Here is a 25,316-nt window from a genome sequence, read left to right on the forward strand (position 1 = left end):
ACTTGATAAGGTTTATAGAAATATTTAAAAATCCATTTTTAGTATACGTAAGTTATAGTTTTATTATAATTGAGAATTACTTTTCCATAAATAAATAATATTCTGCTAATATCAGTCTTACAGCATATCGTAATTATGTGGTAAAGGTATCGGTATGAAGTGTTATATGTTTTGTATTTCTATTGTTTAAGAATTATTTCAAATGCATATTATACTATACTTTTTTGTTGTATAAACTGGTATTGTCTTTCTTTGAATTATTTCACATTAAGCTTTGGCGAAGGGTCTCGCCTCGAACAGGATGGCCGAGCTGTAAGAGTAATTATTTATTAATGCCTTATATTTTGATTTATCTTACTGTTATTTATGATGAAAGTATTAAAGAATATCAATTGACTCATACTAGTCACTGGTTTCCGCCATGTTGGATTGTTATAAAAATGGCGGACATACAGTGACGGGGGCCAGTTCGAGTACAGACGAGTTGTAGTGAAGAAGTCTTGATATTATTTATTGTAAATTGGTTGTTAATATGTTTGTTATAAGCGAATAAAGTAAAGTGATGGTACAAGTAATAGTTTTCATCATCAACCCGGTAATGTCCCCAACAATATCAACGAAGAAACCGTACCTAACTCGATTCTAAGTAACGCCTTTAGCACCAGTTTTGTTTACGACGTAATAAACGACGAAGTGTCGAGGCACAGCGAGCCCCTAATAATATTTAAAGTTGTCAATTCGATTTGTGCTCATTTGTATTCCATTCCGTCATATAACCAGAAGCTATAACCGTGCAGAAGCAATATCTACGCAGGCTTTATGTCTTTGCCCTTTATTCTCTTCTTCGAATACATTGATACGGGATTGAAACAAAATTGATGTAAGAATTAATGAAGTTTGATCTTCTGTTTTTTTACCTAAAGGGCGACGAAAAATAAAAGAGGACTAAAAAACCTTATATCTCACTATATACAAAATAGCGCATTATTAACCCTACATTATTTTTTTTGTCTTACTCGCATCTTCAGAGTGTCAGCGTCTATATAAACAGCGGTATGAAAAATGGCATTGCTGCACTGTAGCGCCAATGTTGTGCCGAGTAGTTTGTATAGTTGACCAGGTCGGGAGAATCGGAGGCTATTGTGGCCCTTAAACATCTCCGGGCCAAATTTTGACCAATAGGTTTATCATTTTAAGTATGTTTATCTGTCTGCCTGTCTAGACAGACCATCTTGTATACTAGTAATGTTAGTATGAAGTATTTCAGGTTATTTTATTTTCTAAACAGTACAGTCAACCAATTGGAACCCTAGGCCACTGTAGAACTATGTCATAGTGACGTTATAAATCAGTTTGTAAGAAATTCCTTACTCCTTGTCATTTTGACATAGTTGTAGAGTGGCCTAGGGTTCCAATTGGTTGACTATACGTTACTGTCAAAGTCGGCGATATCTTCCCCAGTTCTCGCTGAGAAAATAGAAACTACTAGAAAAAAATACAGAGAAGAAAACAATCGTTCTAACTGAATGCTTCTAACATAAATTCTAGGCTTCAACAATTTCAACTTTCACGAAAAGTCTAAGCCTTATTGATATTGTTAATCGAGTAAGTACGTACTCCTTTACAAAATTTCATTCGTGAGAGAGTACGTTTTTCCGTATTTACAAGATTTGGTGAATGACAAAATATTAAAAACACACGATTTTTGTGATCTTGAGTGAGCTATAAGAGCTCTAATAAATTAAACAACCGAAGGAAACGCTAGTCGCTCAGATCATTCGCCGTCGTCATACTAAGCCATAAAACGATCTAATAGCCTAATAGATTTTCATACGCTAAATGTTTACGTCCTGCGGAAAGCTTTATGTATACTATAGACCTAGTTTTAAAGAAAGGATTAGGTAATAGTAACGTCTAGAAAATAAGATAAATCGCATACATTGACGCGTGAGGCGCTTTTATTGCCTACTGTCGTTTCAGTCGGTTACTTTATTATGTTTCTCACAGTCTGTTGTAGCTTACCTATCTAGAGATAGGTACTAAACAACAATAAAAAGCGGCCATATATGTCAGTTAATAGTTTTTCATTTCTCTTGCTCTACAATACCTGAATGTTGGGAAATTCTGCAATCTGTTTTCTTCACTGATGCCAATAATGTCATAAAGATTGAGCAAAAGATTACCTACTAGCCCTGGTATTTGCTATCAATCGGGCCAGACAAATGGTAGTAAGTAATAGCGAACAGAGCAGAGTTCCGATGGTACTCTGGGGAAAATAACATCGGACCTCAGCTACTGCTCTCGAACCGTTAAGCCTATTATTTATTTATTTAAACGTTATTGCAGTGAGTAGGAACAGGAATTGAGAAATAACTATTTATACGTTTCTTAGAATAAACAAGGCACGTTGTTAGAACCAATAGGTATCTAATCACGTTGTTTCGTTTTTAAACCATTAGAAGAAATCTCGAGATACTAAGCTTTAATAATTCAATTTTCACTACCAACCAGTTTAGTTACCAACTAGTGATAATAAATAAAACGCTGACCTTACCATATATTGAGAAAATAATCGAAACCATCTCTTATACCTATTAACCCTCAAGAAAATGTTAATTACATTTACATTATACTCATATATATGGTACATAAAGTTTTTTTTCGTAACAACATAACAATAAAAAATACAAACGAAGGAACAAAGAAAGGACTGAATAATAAACATTCCAGCACATAAAGTGCAATAAAGGCAAACTATTATAGCGATGCAAAATTCGACCTTTCGCCCTCCGGAATGGTCGCTTGAACGTAGAATAAACGGTAAGGGCTGGGATTTTCGTGGCAAGGGTACATCAGTGACCTCCAGACTGCGCCCCGTCTAGCAACAAGGGCGTCAGTGTGCCCTTGCACTTCACCTAACGTCCGCCCTTCGTCGCAAGGGGCACTGCTATTCTGGAGACATTAAAAACGCTTACCGAGTATACTGGGAGAAATTATTACAGGAACAATTTGCTACTTGACATCCAGAATTCCAGATCACTTTACATTACATTGTCTCCGGACTCGATTCATCACACAGCACACATGACTTTTTTTTAGCCCAAACCAGTGTAAATAATTATAACCACAAACCTCAAATCTTTATTTAGTTTTCGTTCAAATAGCTCCGAACGTATTCATGTGTGCAATGTAAATTTCGTGAGAATTAATGTTAGACTTTATGAAATGATGTTATTTAATTTGCAACGGTGCACTTTTACGACTTACTCGCTGTGTTTTTTTTTTCATAAAATTTACAGTGTATACTATACACTGTATAGTATACCGACATGTAGCAAATCGCTCGTTCGCGTTTGATCAAACTGGGAATAACACCCCAGGGTCCACATATATTGGGAAATAGCGGGACCGTGCGGAATATTATCGTTCCGCTGTCTGCGTTATAATAAATAAAATATCGTAACGAGGGTGAATAAGGCATAATACCACTAACTACCTAAGCACTGTCAAACATATGTTATTTATGTAGCTTTTCTTTGATTGTCGATTTATTTATTCATCGTAGTATATTTTATTACATTTGCGAAAATTAACAGAAGAATAACGTTTAGGTTAAGCCATATTCATATTACACAGGTATCATATATTACATCAAATATAGAAATGTGACATTCTCATGAAATATACACTTAACGTTACTGTAAATACCACTTGATTGTAGTATACAATTAATGAAATTACAAGAAAGGAAGTGCAAATAATTCCGAGGGAGATGGTCAATTAAGGTTCATATTACATAACGTTATTAAACAATTAAAAATATAGTTAAAGGTATAATTTAAGTGGAGTTAATTGACATAAATAATGGCGACCCTGCCAGGTTCCGTGTAGCGTTCGGGAGGTGTAAGGAACTGAGTGATTAAAACGAGCAAATGCTGCAATAATTGTGTAGTAACGGTATCCGTATTTAATGGACATCTTTTTAACCCCCGACGTAAAAACGAAGGGGTGTTATAAGTTTGACGTGTCTGTCTGTCTGTCTGTTTGTCTGTCTGTCTGTCTGTCTGTCTGTCTGTCTGTTTGTCTGTGTGTGTGTCTGTCTGTGGCATCGTAGCTCCCGAACGGATGAACCGATTTCGATTTAGTTTTTTTTATTTCAAAGCTGTGTTAGTCGGGAGTGTTCTTAGCCATATTTCATGAAAATCGGTCCACTAGGTCGCGGTCGGGGGTTTTTTCAAAATTTTAATTTTGTGGTTAGGTTATTATATCTATAAATCGTTATCATCTATTTGCTTTACGTGACCATATGCTATTAAGATTTTCTAAACTGGTAGGCATTCTTAACCCTTCCACCGTTTGACGTTTGTTTCTAGTCATTCGATTTTTAACTATAATTATTATTGTAGGTAGAGATGCGTTTTTGTTTTAAGTATGATAGCAAGTATTTTGCCTTTACCGATTAAAAGGTTGATTCTGCATGTACACCAATCTAAATTCATCATCAGTACTGAGAAATACACAACTACATTCATCTGATTTTATCCAGGACATACATACATATACATATGTACAAAAATGTAACTCATGCAAGCCTGATATTTCAACAAAGATAATTGTCATGTTCCCTTAGATTTATTCAAAATTGTATATCCATATCCATACTAATATTATAAATAGGAAAGTGTGTGTGTCTGTTTGTTCGTCTATCACGGCAAAACGGAGCGACGAACTGACGTGATTTTTTAAGTAGGAGATAGTTGAAAGGATGGAGAGTGACATAGGCTACTTTTTGTCTCTTTCTAACCCATCACTTCCCTAAAATGGGGGTTGGAAGTTTGTATGGTGCATTCCGCAATTTTCGAGTTTAACGCGAGCGAAGCCGCGCGCAAAAGCTAGTTGTTTACATAAAAGTGCAATTATATTAATCGTCATCGTCATCAGCGCCCAAGTCATTAAATTTGCTGCACAATAAAACGTTCCATGACGAATGACGCTTTCTCTTGTTATGATCGTTTACGTGACATGTTTACTAGTCTCTCGTTACGACTGATCGTTAACCAGTCGTAAAGTTTCACCCAAAATTGTTTAGCATAGGTATCTTCTTGATGAGAGCAGAGACAAAGAAATAATGAACTGTCAAACGTTATATGAAACTAAGCGCCGTTTAATGTGGTCTCTGACTTATACGCTTTGACCTCCGCTTAGCACGGTACCACCGTTGAACGAGCCATTTGAGAGTTAAAATAGATGCCGTTAAAGTGTTAAGGAGAGGTCAAAGCGCTTTATAAAATAAAACAACAACCTGTGGTTTCATTTGTGTGACATAAGCAATTCAGAAACGTGTGGTTTTGTATGGAGACCAGTCCTTTTTATATAGTTGTCTCTGATTAGTAGTAAACGAGCTGGAGACATTGACACAGAGGTACTTTGAAAATAATTACGTTTCACGCATATTAACAAGTCGGTATCTAATGAATTCTTTGAGGACGGTGAGTTCAAATTTAGTATAATCGTATAAGGCGACAGAAGGGCTTTATTTTGGGGCCTTAGATATGTAAATCGTTTATCGATTTGGTGAATGTTTGTGTATTTTATTGTGCGATCTATTTTGTTCAGAATTAAATATGATTGTATAAATTTAAGAGCTATTTTCAAACCACCGCATGAAATGTCTGTCTTTGTAATGTAATGTATCCAATTTTAAACCGATCATCGAAAGCAAATGCATTTACGCAACCAACATCGAATCAAAATCATTGCCCAATTAAGAGATGGAAACGGATACTTTACCCAAAACTTGATACCCACTTTCGAAAAATAAAAAGTAGCAACCTCCCCAACAGCAGTATCTTTTTACAGCCACTAAGCAAATTACTCAATGGTCCGAGTGAGCTGTATTTCGCAATAAACTCCAGTAAGATCTTTACAACACCATGAATTATTCCGAAAGGGTCAACGGACCATATCCTTGACATTACATTTATATTTACTAATATCTAGTCATTGTGTTTTGCTCTGCAAATCTGCAATATTTTTTTCTGTAGTGCACATTACATTGCGGTGCATGTTTTTTTTTGCAAAACTGGATAAACTTTGCACGACCTTAATACAATCTCTAATCAATTAAACATACACGTAACATATAGTTAAGTCATTTATTAACAGTTTCTTGTTTAGTACCACGCCCATGTCGACAGTAAACAAGTCTATCTGCTAACAACAGCCTTTAGGGCTGATTCTTTTTATTCAAATAAACATAGAAACAAGCACTTTCATCTCACGTGTGTAATTAATTTTCTTAAACGTTTGTCTAAATTTAAGAGTTTTACGTCATCAAACTCATGTGCTGTTCAATAAAACTTTTCTATGTCTATGTCGAAATGACCCTTTAACCCTTAATTGGACAGTGTTCGCTGTGGCGAACATACATTTCAAAAAAATCTACTGGTCACATTTTCATCTTTGTTTATATTTCTTTCGACTAAAATTGTAGCTTTGTATTATTTTAATTGGTAGAAAATTAATTCATTGCTGTCACAATATTCGTATGTCAGCAGTGCACGCAAAATCGCGGCAAGACGGCAACCGCGAAGTATCATCAAGTTATTTATGACATTATATTAGATTTTTATGGTGTCACATTAATAAAAACGACATTTATCGGTTACCAATGAGGTAATTAATCGTACTAAAGAGTTTATAGTTTAGTGTAAGTCTTAATTTAGTGACAGTGACACTTAAAAAGTCATGTTCGTGGCACCGAACACTGCCATCTTCACAGTGAAATAGTAGGTTTGTTGCATGTTCGGTGTGGCGAACACCGCCAGCTACGCAGTGTTTGAATTCTAGAGTTGCATGTTCGGTGTGACGAACATTGCCAACTTATCGGTGGACCTTATACCAAAATATTTATTTCACAAAAGAGCACAAAAGTAAATTAAATTACAATTATATCGTCCCCTTACTGCAAATACCGACTATGTGCAAAAAAGTGATTTTGAGATAATGCGATTTTAATGTTTGAAGGTACGATTTCATATGAAAACATGAAAAAAATTACTATTTGTATACAGCATTCTACAGCCCGTATTGTGTTGTTTAATACTTAATCATAAACAATATCCAGGCTTGATTTGATTGCCGATAAAACTACGATTTAAAAAAAATAGTAGCAAACTTAGTTGGTTTTTCCTGTAGAAATAAAAATTTGTATATTTCTCTTATTAATACATATAAAGCAGTGTTTCCCTTTGATTAAGCTTTGCTTTTAATACACTTTACTTATGATTTGCAAAAAAAGAAAAAATATACAAAAGTTTTGAACTTATTTCAAAATATATTAAATATTCTCAATGACATAGGCGGTTTTAGTTGCAGGAAATATAGCTGCTCTAATTTTATGTTACAAAACTTCACTTATCATTGTTAATTTAACTGGTACATTTGTAATAAAAAGTTTTTTAACATTACTAACCATTAATAATACTTTATTTATGGTTTTGAAGAGTTATTCTCAAAAAAAAAAATTTGAAAAAAATCCTCTTCAACCGGTTTTAGGAGATTTTTCACAAAATACTTTAACCGATTTCAGTAAAATTTAACAAGAAGTAACGCAATAGCATTCCCTTGAAATCACAAAAAGAATTTTACAAATCGGTTAATGCGTTTTTGGGTAATAGCATAATATGCATAGGTACTTACTACATACTAGTTCACTGTCTCAGCAATCCGAAGTCCGCCATAATTTATGTTCGAAATTTCACTATCTACACTGTTACATTTAGTATAGGTAAATAGTTTTTGTACGCTCAATAACCTGAAGTAATAGTTTATTTAAAGTTTTGTAGTATTTACACCAAAGTCACTAAAATGTAGGCGTAGATGAGGTAATAAGTAAGAAAAAGTAATGTGTAACGGTAATTACATAGGTTTCTGGGGCGATTTAAAGCAATCATGTTTGCAATATTCTTACGCCCCCAGTTACACGCAGTGTTTTTCATCACACTTGCAATAAAAAGATAAAAAAGTATTTATGGTAGTCCAAAATACAAATTTAAACACTCTTTTGGGAAAAAGTTTTTTCTTTTACTCCTGATACGCCTTCGTGCGATTGCACACTTACTGCGCAAGAGTGATAAAAAGTTATTAAACAACATCTTCATCGCTGGTGGAATTCGATACAAACACGTCCGTAACACGGCTGACAATGCTAGACTAACTAGGTATTAAGTAATTGGAAGCACTCATGGTACTATTTAGTTACGATACCTTTGTCAAAAAGTCTGCGTAAGTCCATTTTCTTGAACGCAGAGATAGCTAGTTGTTTATCGAGCTTTAGACCGAGATAGAAATATGATATGATACATTAAGAGGTTTGAGGTGGTTCTACTGAACTGGAGTTTAATTTGTGGCGTTGATTTTCTTGCCTTGTGCTACGTCCAGATCTCGACATGAACTTAAGCCTTGTGCCCACTAAGCTCGCCGAGTCGAATCTCATTAATTCGCCTTCTGCATTTCTTATGAAACTACGTCCATTAGCGACGCGTCGAATCGGATTCATCGTTCATTGTAAATGTATGCAGGGCTCGATTCGACGTGCCTCGACTCCACCTAAGTGTCCTCAAGACTTTATTCAGCCTTTGTGACAGAGATTTAATACCTAAAGGGTACCATGAGTGGTTTCAACCACTTAATACTGCAGTTGGTGAAGTGGTACACAGTTGTGACATCTGAAGTCTACTCGTACCGTAGGTATGCTAATAAGTAAAGTAAAGTAAAGTTTATTCATTGTTAACTGTGTACATAAGATGGTATGATATACAGGAAATACAGTATCAACAGTGCCCATTTCGAGCGTACAATATTCTTAAAAACTACTGACTATATTAGCTAGTAAGCTAACCAGCCAGCCAGTAGGCTAACTTATAATTATTACCCGGTATATTTCAGAAAAAACTCATTTAGGTTGTAGAACATCGTATGAAAAACGAAGCTTTATTTAAGACAAACAATGGGTTATAATTATGTATAAAGAAGAGAAATATGCAAACATTTATTTCTACAGGAAAAACCAACTAAGTAGGTATTCGACTGTTTCATTAAATCGTATTTGATCGTCAACTAAATACATTCTGAATATATATACAACAAAGTAGTAAACAAAAAAATATAGGGTTTAAAATGCCATACACATAACGTAAATTTCTTCATGTTTTCATATAAAACGTGCCTTCAAACTTTCAAACCGCATTATCTCAAAATCGCCTATTTACACATAGTCGGTATTTGCAGTAATAGACCGTTATCCTTTCCTTCGTCACATCACATGCAAAACCAATTATAGTCCCTATACAACTTTTTGGTAGAATGAAATTGCTGATGTTTGTAAACAAACATCTTCTGGAAAAACATCTTAAAGACATTTGGTGTATTTAGCCTGGCTTAAAATAAAGAATTTTGTTGATAGTTTTATTTGCAAAAATCAAATATGTACACATTAAACTTTTTTGTAGAACATAAGATGGCTACTTTAACAAAATGTTTAAATGCAAAAAAACACTATACACCATTAAAAGGTTCTACTTGGCGGATAAAGCATAAAAGTTTATATTAAATATTCATATAACATTCTGGCAGTTTATTATGCAACAAATTGACCATTAAGTAACTTTATGCGGAAGCTATCTTTTGAATGCAGCGTCGTATCAATACATGGGTTTTAACATATTGTAGCCCTTGAAAACCTTATTCTATAGGTGCTAAAAACTCGATTTCGTCAAAAAGTCACTTAGTCGGTATTTGCATTAATGGGACGATATGATGTCTAAATAAAAAAAATTAATAGCTAACTCTAACCTAATTACGCACATCCCGATGCAGAAGTACCTACCACTGTTCTTGCCGCGTTACCGTGTTGAAGCGCGATGAATGTGCATAAGGAAGGTCCTACAGCGAGGATTCAGACCCCTTTTCCTCATGAGTCTTCCCACTTCCCCAAAAATACTTTCTAAGAGTAGATTCATCCATCATCATTCATCCAAGTAAAAAATTCTCAATACTCTCATCCGAGGTTCGCTTCACTCAAAGTGTAGTTAGGCATGCACTTTTTGCCCTCGTTGTCAATAAGTCCAATGGGCCTGATGGTATTCCAGCTATTGTGCTGAAAACGTGCGCTGCGGAGCTTACCCCAGTTTTAATTCGCGTTTTTTTGCATTCATACTGCTCAGGTAAATGCTCGTCATCCTGAAAGACTGCTTGAGTCCATCCAACCACAAAGAAGGGTGATCGCACAAACCCTACACACTGTCGGCCCATTGAGGCCCAGATGAGAGAACCTCTCTTCTCTCCAAGGCAATGAAGTAAGTGGTTAATAACCAGCTCTTGGCGTACCTGAAGAACACCAGATTATAGTGACCGGCAATACGGCTTCCGCCATGGTCGTGGCGCTGGTGTTCTTTTGGTATACTTATAGTTGGGCCACCGCCATTGAGAACAAGGGAGAGGCACTGGCAGTTAGCCTAGATATCGCTACCTAAGGTTTTTGATAGAGTTTATCATAAGACGAATCTCCCCAAGCTACCCTCGTACGGGCTCCCAGAAAGGCTTTGCACGTGGGTCGCCAGCTTTCTACCTGGGCGAAGCATTTCAGTTTTCATCGACGGTCAATACTCAGAAATCCGGCCCATGAACGGAGGTGTACCCCAAGGATCTATGCTATCACCGACCCTGTTCATCCTTCATACCAATGATAAGCTAGAAACTAACAATATCTATTGCTAAGCGGATGACAGCACAGATGATAGCCAGTACACAGGTCGTGCAAATGCCTATCGTGAGCAGGTTTTGGAAAGCAGAATGCAACTTCTGTCTCAAATCGATGCCTCTCTTGAGCAGGTATCCGAGTGGAGTAAACATAATCTCGTCTAGTTGAACCCCAGTGAGAAGTTTTGCACATTTTACGCATATAAAACCCCATTTGACATAACATAGCGCCTAAATTCAAGGACATTCCCCTTACCGTCTCCAAGAGTACAACATTACGAAGAAGGTCTAGTTTCGGGGTCACAAAGTACAAAAAGGGCACACAAAGTGTAGACAATACTTTTATGTTCATTTTTACGAAAAAATTATATGTTTCTTAACATTTATATAGCAAATTATTTCACACTTTTAGTTCTTGATTAGCTGGCAGTGTTCGCCACACCGAAAAACTGAAAGATTATGATTTTTTTCATTATTTTTTCGGGGCTCCTTATGACCCATAATAACCTAACCACAAAATTAAAATTTTGAAAAAACCCCCGACCGCGACATAGTGGACAGATTTTCATGAAACATGGCTAAGAACACTCCCGACTAACTCAGCTTTCAGACAAAAAAAACTAAATCAAAATCGGTTCATCCGTTCGGGAGCTACGATGCCACAGACAGACACACACACAGACAGACAAACAGACAGACAGACAGACAGACAGACAGACAGACAGACAGACAGACAGACAGACGGACAGACAGACAGACAGACACGTCAAACTTATAACACCCCTTCGTTTTTGCGTCGGGGGTTAAAAATAGTATTCAACAAAAAAAACGGTATTTTTAATGTTTCTATGTCTGCCAAATTAAGGGTTAATATTTTGAAATGCTTATCCTTTAAGGTTCAGAGATGGCAAACTTAAAAGAAGCACAAAATACCGCGACAACCCCGAGAAACAAGTGAGAGATATTTGGTAAATTTTACGTAAAAGCCATGAAGTTACAAATACGAACATTCTACTCAGTATAGCCATATTAAGTATATGATATAAGGATATGACCAAAAGCGCGCAGCTGGAAATAGCAACAATGCGAGATAACGTTTCGCAACCCGCCGTAGGAGGAGGTGTTGCGCAAATCCGTGACGTCAGCGTTCGGTTCCGGCTTCACTTTCGCGAGGCACTTTCACCCGTCCGTGGCGCCGGCGTCGGCCGGCCAGGAGTGCCCAGCCTTTGGGATCGGATACTAAACGTAGCTCTATATTATAGCGCTCCCAGCTATACAGCTATAATATGTATAAATGGTATACAGCACGGTGTGACAGAGACAGCGTATAATGTCCATGCCATCGGGCTGTCCCGTGTCAGACCGTGTTATATAACATTTATAACATCCAGCGTAGGAACACCATTACAGATATTTCCACGAAAGCTGGCACGAATGGACTGGACAAAACTTTTGATTGTATGAGTGACACCTGTATCAACAATGTATACCTAGGTACAGTCGTAACTGCCAAGGGTTACCATTTCATTAGTTAATCTGTCACAATGCATATTTTCATTCACTCATTGGTTCCATTGGTGCCAGCTCTTGTGAATTGACTTGTACCTAGGTGATTTTATGAGAAGCGGCTATCGACGCCCATTATTTGGACAAATTTTCATTTTTGTCGTAGATAGCTTATTTTAACAAACAACCTACACAGACGAGTTTGACTTTGACATCGAATTAAAAAGCAATCTTTGAAATAATTAACCCGAATAAAAAATAGAACAACCAAAAAAACATGTACTTATTATATTCTAACTTTTTTCGTTATGTTTTTTTTTATTAAGTAGGTACTAGGTTAATTTTTTTAAATAAGTTAAATCACATTTTAACACTGTTCATTTATGTTCATAAAAATTGCAACTTTTACTCTACGCATACTTTTGCTCTATTAAATTTTACATTTGTTCAAAATAAGCAATTAACCTAGTCATTATTGTCATTAAATAGCATCACGTACCTAGTACCGCATTTGGCTCTAACCGTCAACTTATCTTTTCCGCCAATCTTAGATATACAGTAATGGGGTTTTATTACTATTCCATGCAAACAAATGATCGAACCATTTTTACTGTTTAAATTATATGATGTGAAATGTTGGCGACCTCTGCGATAGGCATTATCATTCGGCTGGTGAGAATCGATGAGCAACCAAAACAAAGTTGATAATTTATTCGGTCAACACTCCGCGGTGACCAAGCGATTGTAGTATTTTAGCGGACCGGACGGGGTTTTTTTCTCTTAAAGATAATTATGTCCATACTATAGAATTAAAGTACCCATAGGTATAGCGAATGAGTGTAAGAATGCATAACGCAACGCGTACTTTAAAACTTAGCTTTTTTAAAACCTGCGCTGTCTCGGAGTAGACATGCGCGAAACAGTGCTTCAAAATGTAATGCCATATCACATCACTTTTCCGAGGAAGTAACATCTCACTGAGATGTCACATCATACATCACTCGAAACGTTACCCGACCTTGAACAGCGCTCGGGCGCGCGCGAGATGGCACCATCACAGTCATCACAGATATCAACAAGGCTACGCACATTGAGGTATAATGTACTAGAGAGGACACGGCGAACAAAAAGTTTGCGCCACGAACATAAGTCCAGTGGACTTATGTTGCCTCAGTCAGTCTCTGCGCGTAGTGGGAGGAGGTTTCTCTGACTGCACACAAATAAAATGAAAAAATGCCTTCCTGTGCTATAAGATACTGTTGAAGTTATACGAGAAAATCTAATAAAAGTGACTGTGTCACATTTCATCGGTTAGTAGACAAGCTATTTTGATCTAACTTAATTTAAGTAATTATTATAATGAAGGGACGGGCTCCTTAAACGCGATGCTATGGCCGCCATTTTGACAACTGGAATCATAGATGAATCGCGCAGACATGACATGTAGGTAATAAGGTATAATAATTGTGATCATATTCTGTTTTCAATACATAATATAAAAATATTTATTTCAATTTATAGTTTTGAATATTACACGGTTCTAATACGAATTTTAGTCGATAACATTATACAATAAGCATGATTTTGAATTATTTCTGAATTATAATTCTCATTATTGACGAAAAATAGTGACACCAAAACTGAAATAGTATTTAATGCAACCGGTGTTTAAGGGAGGTAAAACAAGGTGAATGGCGCGATTATTATTCTGAGTGACAGAAACTTACAAAACTAATTTTATTCAAAGGAAATTAAAATTTATGAAAAAAACAATTACTTATTTTTATTTCACTGAGTAGAAATTAAATATAACACAATGTATAATATTGCTAAAAGTAAACTACTTAGTATTTCACACGCAAAGTATAAAACAAAGGTCTACAACTCTACACTAAAAGTGTCGCGTCTAGGTGGTCAAGTCTTACTCTATGACACGGTTCGCATCACGCGCATGCGCCTCGCGCTGCCGTCGCTGCCGGTCGGCGCACAGAATATGTTCGAGTTGTCATTTCTAGTACGTAGTACATAGTAGTTCAATGGCTACGCATCTCATATCAGCGCGTAGTTCCATTACATGTTGCTTTTTGCTACGTGAATTAAGTATATTTTATAAAATTTGCAAATGGTTACCAATACTTACGCGGTACAATACTCATGGGTGAATCAACTTTTTCTTGCTTTTTGCAAGAATTACCCTTACTTATTATTAGGTCTACTTTTGTGATTTTTAACCTTACCATCGTGAATAAAGATCCTTATTTCACGTATACCAATTACGGAAAAATTTAAAAACGATTCATTTTTAATTAAAACAATATGTGACCCAGTGGAAGAGACACTTTTTTCATACAAAAGTGAGGGACAGCTATGTCCACTGGGTCACTGCTCGAAACAAAGTTATAAAATAGGAAATCCTATAATTACATGTTGTATTGCATAGCTATTATATTTGTCTTTAATATAATATTTATACATTAATTAGACTAAATCCCAATTAAATTTTCTGACCACATGTAGTCGAAGTATGCGAAATTTTCCTGGCAAAGAAAAGTTGATTCACCCAATACGATACCACTACCAAACATCTTATACTTTTAAACGAGCAATTCTTGTATATTTATTTATTTATTTATTTATTTATTTATTTATTTATATATTTATTTATTTACACTGACGATCTCGGAAACCGCTCTAACGATTTCGCAGAAATTTGTTATGTGGGGGTTTTTGGGGGTGAAAAATCGGTCTAACTTATCCTTAGGTCCCGGAAAACGCGAATTTTCGAGTTTTCATGCGTTTTTCTTCGCGCGCCATCTCGTGTGCAGTAGTTGTACTGTAAAGACAGAATTCTTTCGGTCGATGTAAGTACTATTTATTGCAAACACTAGATGGCGACACAGTGAGGAAACCGGACTAATTCCAATAAGGTCTAGTTTACCCTTCGGGTTGGAAGGTCAGATGGCAGTCGCTTTCGTAAAAACTAGTGCCTACGCCAAATCTTGGGATTAGTTGTCAAAGCGGACCCCAGGCTCCCATGAGCTGTGGCAAATGCCGGGATAACGCATGGAGGATGATGACTAGATGGCGACACAGGTCAAGGCTAAAACGAATAGAAAATACACTATTTGAGTTTTTGTGGCGAAATGCGCGCCATCTCGTGTGGAGTAGTTGTGTTGTTAAGGCTGAGAATTCTTTCGCTCGATGTAGGTATTTTTGAACTAGATGGCGACACATGTCAAGGATACGAAACAGAACCGAGCGAAGCTCGGTTGCCCAGATATTGTACGTAATGTACATATCTAGATAAATTATTAGCCGCGAAAGTCAACTAAACATTTCACAACAATAATAATAATATGTTTTGTTTTCGGCGCGCCCAATTTCACAGACAAAATTACTCTGTTTACCCGCATCCACAAAATGATTATAAGAAATGATAATAATAAAATAAGCTCTATGGGGACGCATTACAGTTTTAAATCTTTTGGACTGTTATAAAATCATATTCGCAAGCGAAATTTGCAACTACGTAAACGCGACCGCGTTCGGCTGAGTGGTGCGTTCCGAACTCTTCCGGAAATAGCCGAAAGCATCGTATCATAGTCTGATGGTTAGAACGAGAGCGACCGAGCGCTTAGTGCGGCGCGTGTGAGCGCGAGAGCGAGATAAGAAATAAGAAAGTAATAAGTGATGCTTTCAAACATCTTTACTCGCATTACTTACACATGTCTATCTCGGAGCGCTGCGTTTAGAAACTGAATTATACTGTACAATTATCTTGTAATCAATATTAAATGATAAATATATTAGATTTATTTCCTCGCATGTATGGACAAAAGTACTATATATTTGTCCATTTTAACGCATATTATAAAAAATACAAAATTAAGTTAGCAAACCTCGATTTTTCGGGCGAAAAGGGATAAACCATAAACCTTCAATCTGAAGTCAAACCTTCAAACAAAAGTCAAACAACATAATGTTTATTGGCAACCCTAACTACGAAACATCATATTGAATATTGATTTCGAAAATCTAATATTATGATATCTCTCCGAACCTAACCAATAAAAAAACACAATAGAGGAAAAGTCCCCAGAAATAAGAGCATCATGGCTACCCTACAATTGCTTAAGAAATAAGACGTTATGGGCTCTCTACACGGGCCCTCGCGTAGCCGAATTTCACCGGATACGTGAGTGTCCATATACAAGATATATTATGTAAATTGATTCAAAATTTATTTGTTAAATAAAAATTATACAGATGAAACATGTAAAGAAATAAAAATATGATAACATGGAAGGAACTGATAATTTGACATAAGATGATTTGAAGTAACTTGTCTGACTGTTAGTTGCAGAGATAACAAACCCTGTTGACGTTAACCCTCTGCATAGAAATTGGTTCGCAGATAGAAATATCAAATTGGCTGTAAATTACAATTTAATTGGTTGTATAACATGCATGCTTCGCTTAAGTGTTCATAAAATTTTAAATTTAAATGAATTCCGAAAATATAAAAATGCAGTTCCGTCGAACTGTTGTAGATCCGGGTAGCATCATGTTTAATATTAATCAATAGTTTAATTAAATAAATGTTATTGATATATTTAGTACTAAAACTTCCGTTAGCTTCCAGCGTTCCCCACCCATGTCTTTTATTTATGCTGATGAGATGATACTGACCTAGTAGATATTGAATCAACTGAGTTACCGAAACCGAATGAATATTTTATCACTTATGTCTCATAAGTCTCAATATCTGGGTGACCGAGCTTCGCTCGGTTCTATTTTATTATATCACGTCTTTATATTAAAAAAACTGTTGTAAAAAAAATAAAAACAAAAACTTAATTTCTGGCCGAAATTCGAAACCCTGACACATGCGATCTGTCTGCGAACATTATTAGATCGACCTCATCGCTGAGCTAAGCGCAGCTATATGGTCGTTAATTTCGCCGCCCGAGAATTCTCTCTTAACAATATAACTACTCCACACGAGATGGCGCTAAGGCTTCGCTTGATCGATTTAGTACGGATTACAATTAACAGATGGCGGTATGTGCCTATTATTTCCGGATAATTCTAGAATGCACTTCTATTTGAAGTATTGATTTTTAAAAATACTACTGAGATAACGGAAGGAAGCTTAAAATTCGTAATAATAATAATAAATAAAGCACTTAATGAATACTTGCGTTTCTTTGTCACCCGCGAATCATAAGTTAGTCCATGTTTGTTGTTTCGTACACGTTTCGTATCCTTGACCTGTGTCGCCATCTAGTTTGATAATAAATAGTACCTACATTGAGCGAAAGAATTCTCAGTCTTAACAATACAACTACTTCACACGAGATGGCGCGCGTTCCGCCACAAAAATTGACATTCAAAAAAATTGTGTAATTTTCTATCCGTGGTAAGTATTTTTTTCAGTAATATGAAATGACTTGAAACAATTATTACACCTCGCCCGCGATTCATAAGTTACTCAATGTTTGTTGCTTCGTATACGGGGCCTTGACCTGTGTCGCCATCTAGTTTTTGCAATAAATAGTACCTACATCGACCGAAAGAATTCTGTCTTAATAATACAACTACTCCACACGAGATGGCGCGCGAAGAAAAACGCATGAAAACTCGAAAATTCGCGTTTTCCGGGACCTAAGGACAAGTTAGATCGACTTTTCAACCCCGAAAACCCCCACATAACAAATTTCAGCGAAATCGTTAGAGCGGTTTCCGAGATCGTCGGTGTATATAAATAAATAAATAAATAAATAAATAAATAAATATACAAGAATTGCTCGTTTAAAAGTATAAGATAACTTCTACAACAACTAAAAAGATATGAAGAAATGATAAAACGACACAACACATATATATAGGCGATAGGGATAAATATGCCAATAAAGTAGTCTGGCAAAGAGTACCCAGAAATTAAAATAAATGGCAACATGGTCGTGTCGTCTCGTTTTCTTACACATATCGATTGATAAGAAAGGGATGACACGACGATGTGGCCACTTTTTAATTTCGACTTTCTTTTGCCAAACTATATGGTCCGTTGTCAATAAGGCGCTATTTCCATGATGGCTTAAATATTGATTAGATCGACGACAATTGAATTGATTGAAAACGTCACAAATACAAATAAAATAATATTACCCTCCTTTCCTGTATTTCAGGCAATAAACCGATTCTTCGTCTAATTAAAACTGTTCTCATTTATTTCTCGGAAAAAACGCAATTACCGCCAACGTCAAAACAATCAATTAAACGAGCACAAAAACGTTCCACAAACATTCTCTTAAAACTCGCAAAACAATCAACTATCGACTGTCTTCCCACACTTTCTAACGCCATTGTGCCCGAGTGAGACAATCATATCTTGAGCAGATTTTATTGTCGTGCAGTAGTCACGACATTATTTTTGTTCGAAACCGGGATACTTGTGTTGTATTGACTTTCATTTAGAACATCACGATTCGTGTCGTATTAAAAGTTCTTTCAATTGATATAATTGAATAGGTAAAATATAATGTGATTATCTACGCGAGTCAAACGGATGTTAGCTTATTCCCAATCAATAAGATTAAAATAGCATTCTTACAGAACAATAACAATTAAGGCTAACCAATTTCTAGCCCTCAAAAAGTTGGTAAACTCTATAGTATACCTAGTATGTATGTCCCTAGTTCTTATAAATATGCGGAAACTTCTTTGTTCCAAATATTACTTGAAACTGATTTGATTCTTGTCCTTTCAAACAGCCATGCATCGGGCAGAATAATCGACTATGTAGCATAATGCTACTGCCAAAAGTTGGTAGTGCTCTGTTTTAATACACATAGGAAAATACCCTTAAAAAAGAAACTTTATTCCCTGTACACTAAAATTATCAGTGGTAATACACCTGCTTGAGATAACGCATTAATATAGTATTTAAGTACCTAAATAAAAGGACAAGAAGTTACGCGTGACAGTAAGTAGACAATCGAAGTGTTCCACAATTACCGAAAGTAACAACTGTCGGCAAAGCACGAGGTCTTGACGAGGTCACGAAAGACTAGGCCAGTGCTTCCCAACACGGATCTGGTGGCCAAGAGGCCAATGCGAACTTCTATTGTACAGTCAACCAATTGAAACCCTAGGCCACTCTACAACCATATCAAAATGACAAGCAGTAAGAGATTTCTTACAATATGATTTATAACGTCACTATGACATAGTTCTACAGTGTCCTAGCGTTCTAATTGGTTGACTGTACAGTCGCCATATATATCTCGGAGCGGGTATAGTCCTCATAGATATCGAAACACGTTTCTATTACAAATGCGTTTAAGTAAAGCGATCCTATAAATATGATCCTTTGTTTTATGTCAGAGAGTTTGACATCAAGATAGTATCAATTTGTTATGATTACGAGTCGTAATTATAACAAAATTCGTAATACGAAAAAGTACGCGCGATGCATGTACGAAAAGACACAATTTTAACACGTACAGTCGCTATGAGATATGTATGAGCGCCCAAGGCGCGTCGTGTCTGCATGTCATGCGGTTAAGAATTCAGGTTCAGATATTTTTGAATAACGCCGCTCCGATTTACCTGACGGCAGCTAAGGTAGACTGAGGTAAGTTACCTGGAGTGGACCTCTTTACTGGCAATAATAACAAAGTGCTGTTCGAGTACTTCGAGTAAAGATTGAGAACCAATGAATGTTAATAATAGATAAACTAGTTTTCTGTTTCACTGAAGATCCGTTGCTGATTGGTCAGATTAAACAATTAAAGTTGAAGCTATTTAAAAAAAGCGCTCGCCGAGTGCAATTGACATTACATTACGACAGGATTAATTGAGGTTGTATTTGAATGAAGTAAGTAATTAGGACAATAATTTTCTGTCTATCTACTCGTAAAGGGTAATCGGTCTTTTTTAACCGACTTCAAAAAAGGAGGAGGTTCTCAATTCAACTGAATGTTTTTTTTTTTAATAATTCTGTATTATCAAGGATTACGGTTCAGTCAACTGAGACTCCACAACGAAAAGCAACAAAGCGAAAATCAAACATTCTTTCTTTACAGTAGGTACATGGTGTTATTTTAATGAATTCATGCACAAAGTAGTACCTACTTTGTTTATCTAGTTGAAAATTCGGTTAAATTTCGATTTTAGTTTTCCGGGACAGTGATGTCATCCATTCATTATGTAACACCAAATTTCGGATTTTTAGACGTGATGTATCACGAACGTTTCGGTAAGCCTAATTTTTTATGGCAATTTGAACTGCGCTTCGAGCGAGACGTTTAGGAAACATAGCTGCCCATTTCTCAAAACTGAAAGTTACAAGTCATAATCTGACGTCTCTTTCCAACTTGTCATATTAGACATTGACAACCTATAATTGTAACTTGTAGCTTCGAGAAATGAGCCCTTGGGGCCTGTTGGAAAGAGACTTCCGCTTGTAACTTTCAGTTTTGAGAAATGGGCCCCAGATCTAAATAAACCCGTTTCCGACTAAATTTACACTGAGGGCTCTATTATCAAATCCATGAAGCGTGTGCATTTATATGCACACGCTGTAAACAAATTACCAAACTGCTAGCCGTAACATCAATAACGCTGAAGTTTCAAACTTCCCAATAAGACCTTTATCAAAATTGAATCGCTAAGCGAGATACCCACCAGTGGTTAAACTGCAAACTTTCAGGCCTGATTAGATTGGCTAAGAGAAACTGTTGCCTTTGCTCAGTGGGCCGAATAAATATCTTGGATTAGTACCTTGTACTCTCGATACAAAACGTAAAAGAGATACAGAGAACCATGTACCCGTGACAGCGCACTAAAGCGGGAAAGTTTATCTAATAGGAGAACGCATAAAGTTTGCTTTTAGAGTCAATGTGACAATTTACACATTCGAAAGCTATGGTTTTCGTTATCAGGACGAAGTGCTACTACTTATATTTTTAAAGTAATCGTTTATTTGACTTTACCGACTACTCTTGATGGTTTTCAATTTATTGGAGTGTAAGTTTACATGACTATATTATAAAAAATATATAAAAAAAAAAAGTGCTAAAAATCGTTAAAAACCATTTCTATAAACATCATTATCATAATTAATATAAAGTATTCAAATTCAATCATATTTACTTAGGTATAGTAGGTACTACTTGTACCTAAACTCAGTCGGCTAAAAATATCTATGTGCAAATAAACTTTCAAAATGTTGAGTTTATACATACATACTTTGGGCAAACCAGCTTTATTATACTGTCCCCTTGTCATTTACCACCGCTACATCTGAGACCGAACAAAGATTGTACACGTAATATGTAGTCTCACCTAACACCCACGTAGTGATAATAATGTTGTTGGTTTTATGAATGTGAAGTAAAAGCACTCACTTCTAGATTACCATCGTAATATTTTTATGGATCATAATTTTCACACGCAGACTAAATAGCACAGTTCAGGTATTGAGTACGCGGTTGATTATTGTTTATGTCTCACTACCTCAGGATCATGGAGTCCCGGACTCCCGGACCTTAGGGAGGCGTGGGTAGTCCGGCCTAGGTCGTTTAAGACAAATTAATGTCGGTACGAGAAAGGGATACTATACCCGACCATCGGCGTCCCCGCCAAGTGCAAATAGGAACTTTGGTCATGGTCATTGCTTTTTACGTTGGATGGGCTTGGCCCATTTAGACACTTTGATGAGAAGTAATACACCGATGTCCGATTATTAGGTACATCGGTGAAAAGAAAAATCGTACTAAGTTTTCAATGAAATATAATAGCTGTCGTTAAAAACTGCGCCTTAAACTATTTGTGATTTCTTACTCGATTCTACTTACTCAATTTAGAAGCATCATTTCTATTTTAATGATTTGGTTTTAATTAAAATAAATAATGGCAAGTGTGATTCCACTTAAGCTTACATGGACTTAAGGTTTAATAATTTCATGTCGTAAGATTTGCAACAGTTCTCTATCATCACAATTTATTTTTTTCGTTTGCAAAAACTTATCCTCCTTTTGTTTTTAAGCTCGTAAGCTTTAGTAACCCAGTTGATTGCCGTGAACCTCGGCTTCTTGTAGCCGGCATCAGGAAAGAATAGCACCACCCCATCTTGTCCCATGGGTGTCGTATAAGGTGACTAAGGGAAAACTGATGGCAGCAGATATGCACGTGAGCAAGGCTCGCCCGTATTCGTAGCGGGGTGCTTGCTCACGAGACCTGTGCACGTTACCACCACCACAAAAAAAAATACACATCGGCTAACTGCTGAGATCGGCTACGAAGGAATGTAGTTGATACAACAACGCTGGCAATGAATGTCGTAAGATTGATGGGAACGTTGTTAATAAGTTCGCAGTCACAGGATCGATTTTAATTGTGATTCTTTTACAAACTTCCTGTTTATAAATAAGATCTTACCTTGTAAATTATCCAGCATATACGTCAGAAGCTTGGAGGTGCCGTTGCTGTCATTGTATATCGATAGCATCTCCTTGCTCAGCGGGTTCCCGTGCAATCCTAATTTCTGAAGATGGAAGAGCTTGCCCAGTTCGTATGGCAACACTCTGAGGTAGTTATTGTGTAGGAGTAGTTCCCTGAAACAACATACATTTGTTAGTTTTGTCCATCTCAATGTAGAAAGTGCACCACTGAAGCAAGATCAAACTGTGTTTGTAAACTGTTCGGAACAGTTCAGGGAGAAATTCAACCTGTATGTCACCGTTAAAGCGTTCGTTTCATACAGTTTACTAGAACTGGCAAGTAGAAAGTCTAAAGGTGGTTTTCCACCGGCAGGGCGTGAATGGGCAGAGCGGGGAGGGAATTGAAATTTGTATGGCAAATTTTCAATTCTCGCCCAGCGCATCTTCGGTGGAAATAGTAAATATTGACTAGGATGTGCGGGACTTTAATTGAGATATTTGTTAGTGTAAAAATTAACTGTAATACATCATCATATTATTTAAGAGTCAGGCTCTTGTCTGTGGAGTAATCGCCATTCCGTTCTTTTCTCTGCCGCTTTTTTGAGGTCCTGATACGTCACTACGTTGGTCTTCTCTTTAAGTTGGTCTAAAAACGCACGCCTCGGTCTTCCCCTGCCTCTCCTCTTTTCTATTCGCCCTTCGATTATTGATTGTATGTAAGTATCGTGCCGTATCAGGTGCCCCAACATGTTTCCCCTTCTATTTTCAATTATTGTTAGCAGAGATCTCTTCTCTCCGACTTGCTCCAATACTTGTTCATTTGTTTTTCTCTCTTTCCAGCTTATACCTTCCATTCTTCTCCACGTCCACATTTCAAAAGCCTTCAGTCTGTCTCTCTCGCGCTGAGTTAGTGTCCACGTCTCACTTCCATATAACGCTATACTCCAGACGTAGGTCTTCATAAATCTCTTTCTAATTTTTCGGGATATCTTTGCTTTCAATAGGTGTTTTTTTGCGTGTACTGTAATACATCCGATTTAAACTATAAATTAACTCTGATGGTAGTTCTCCACCGGCAGGGCGAGACGAAAAGTGGCTTAGCGTGGAGAGGAGTGGATTGACGTGGATGTGCGGGACGTGAATTGAGATATTTGTTAGTGTAAAAATTAACCATACTGCTTCCTATTTAGAGTATAAATTAACTCGAAGGTGGTATTCTACCGGCAGGGCGCGACGAGACGAGACATGGCGAGGCGCGGATTGACGAAGATGTGCGAGACTTGAGTTGAGATATTTGTTAGTGTAAAAATGTACCGTATTGCTATCGACATAGAGTATCTCTTGAGTATCTTATGAAACCTACAACCTACGGCAGGCACGCGCGAGCTCGCGATTGACATTAATGTCCATCGCGAGCTCGCGCAGGCCCGCGATGGCTATTAATGACAATTTTTAGTGCAAAAGGGTCCAGGCGATTTCAATTCCCTCCCCGCTCTGCCCATTCACGCCCTGTCGGTGGAAAAACACCTTTAGTGCTAAGACTTTCAGGTTATAATGAGAAGATCTGTTAGCTGTCAACAATGCCTTTTTTTGAGATCGAATTTGAGAACTGATATTTAAACTGTATCACATCCATAACAGTTTCATAACAATATTACAATTGTAGGACAATAGATACAATATAATACGTGACCTATTGCTATCAAACATCTCTTTTCATAAAAATAAACTTTTTAACAAAAAATAAAACCGCCTTCAAAAATAAGCGCGTTACAAAACACGGAGAAACTAAAAAGCCAAAAATAATAAACCTTTCAATTCAGATTTCTTATCGTATTGCAATAAGCTAAACATCCAAATTATAAACAAATCAATTATTTTTGTAGTCGGTACCAGACCTGTTCGTCGCCTTGCTATTGCCTGTTTGCCCCACCCAACCATACACAGGCTGGTACCGACTCCAAAAATAATTGATTTGTTTATAATTTGGATGTTTAGCTTATTGCAATACGATAAGAAATCTGAATTGAAAGGTTTATTATTTTTGGCTTTTTAGTTTCTCCGTGTTTTGTAACGCGCTTATTTTTGAAGGCGGTTTTATTTTTTGTTAAAAAGTTTATTTATTTGTTGATTTTTAGTGGTTCCTAGTGATATTACATGTATCAGTCCGAATACATGTACAGTAGTGAAAGAATTATCCTTTAACTCCTAACCATTGAGGACTTGACCTTCCATCATCAGCTCAGTTGATTTTTAGTGGTTCCTAGTGATATTATATGTATCAGTCCGAATACATGTACAGTAGTGAAAGAATTATCCTTTAACTCCTAACCATTGAGGAGTTGACCTTCCATCATCAGCTCAGCCACATAAAATTATTACCATCAGACGTAAATACTGGTGTACCTTTGAAAAATAGACTAAAAACATTACATGTGCCTATAACATTTGAAGAGTTCCCTCGATTTTTCCAGGATCCCATCATCAGACCCTGACTTGGTGCCAATGGGACCATCTCGGGGTTATACCGGTTTGATCAAAAAAAAAATTTTGAAAATCGGTCCACGATTCTCGGAGATATCGAGTAACATACATACAAAAAAA

The 25,316-nt window shown here is 36.6% G+C and overlaps 1 protein-coding gene across 4 annotated transcripts in view; it reads right to left on the reverse strand.

The window, feature by feature from the left end:
- Positions 1 to 25,316, reverse strand: part of LOC125240432 (CCR4-NOT transcription complex subunit 6) — a 192,018-nt gene that overhangs the window by 148,562 nt on the left and 18,140 nt on the right. For all 4 annotated transcript variants that reach the window (XM_048148326.1, XM_048148331.1, XM_048148341.1 and 1 more), the window contains one exon: positions 22,711 to 22,886. In XM_048148326.1, coding sequence (XP_048004283.1) covers positions 22,711 to 22,886 — 176 coding nt within the window. The remainder of the gene's footprint in view (positions 1 to 22,710; positions 22,887 to 25,316) is intronic.

The sequence above is a fragment of the Leguminivora glycinivorella genome, chromosome 2, assembly GCF_023078275.1.
Source record: "Leguminivora glycinivorella isolate SPB_JAAS2020 chromosome 2, LegGlyc_1.1, whole genome shotgun sequence".
Taxonomy (NCBI): Eukaryota; Metazoa; Arthropoda; class Insecta; order Lepidoptera; family Tortricidae; genus Leguminivora; species Leguminivora glycinivorella.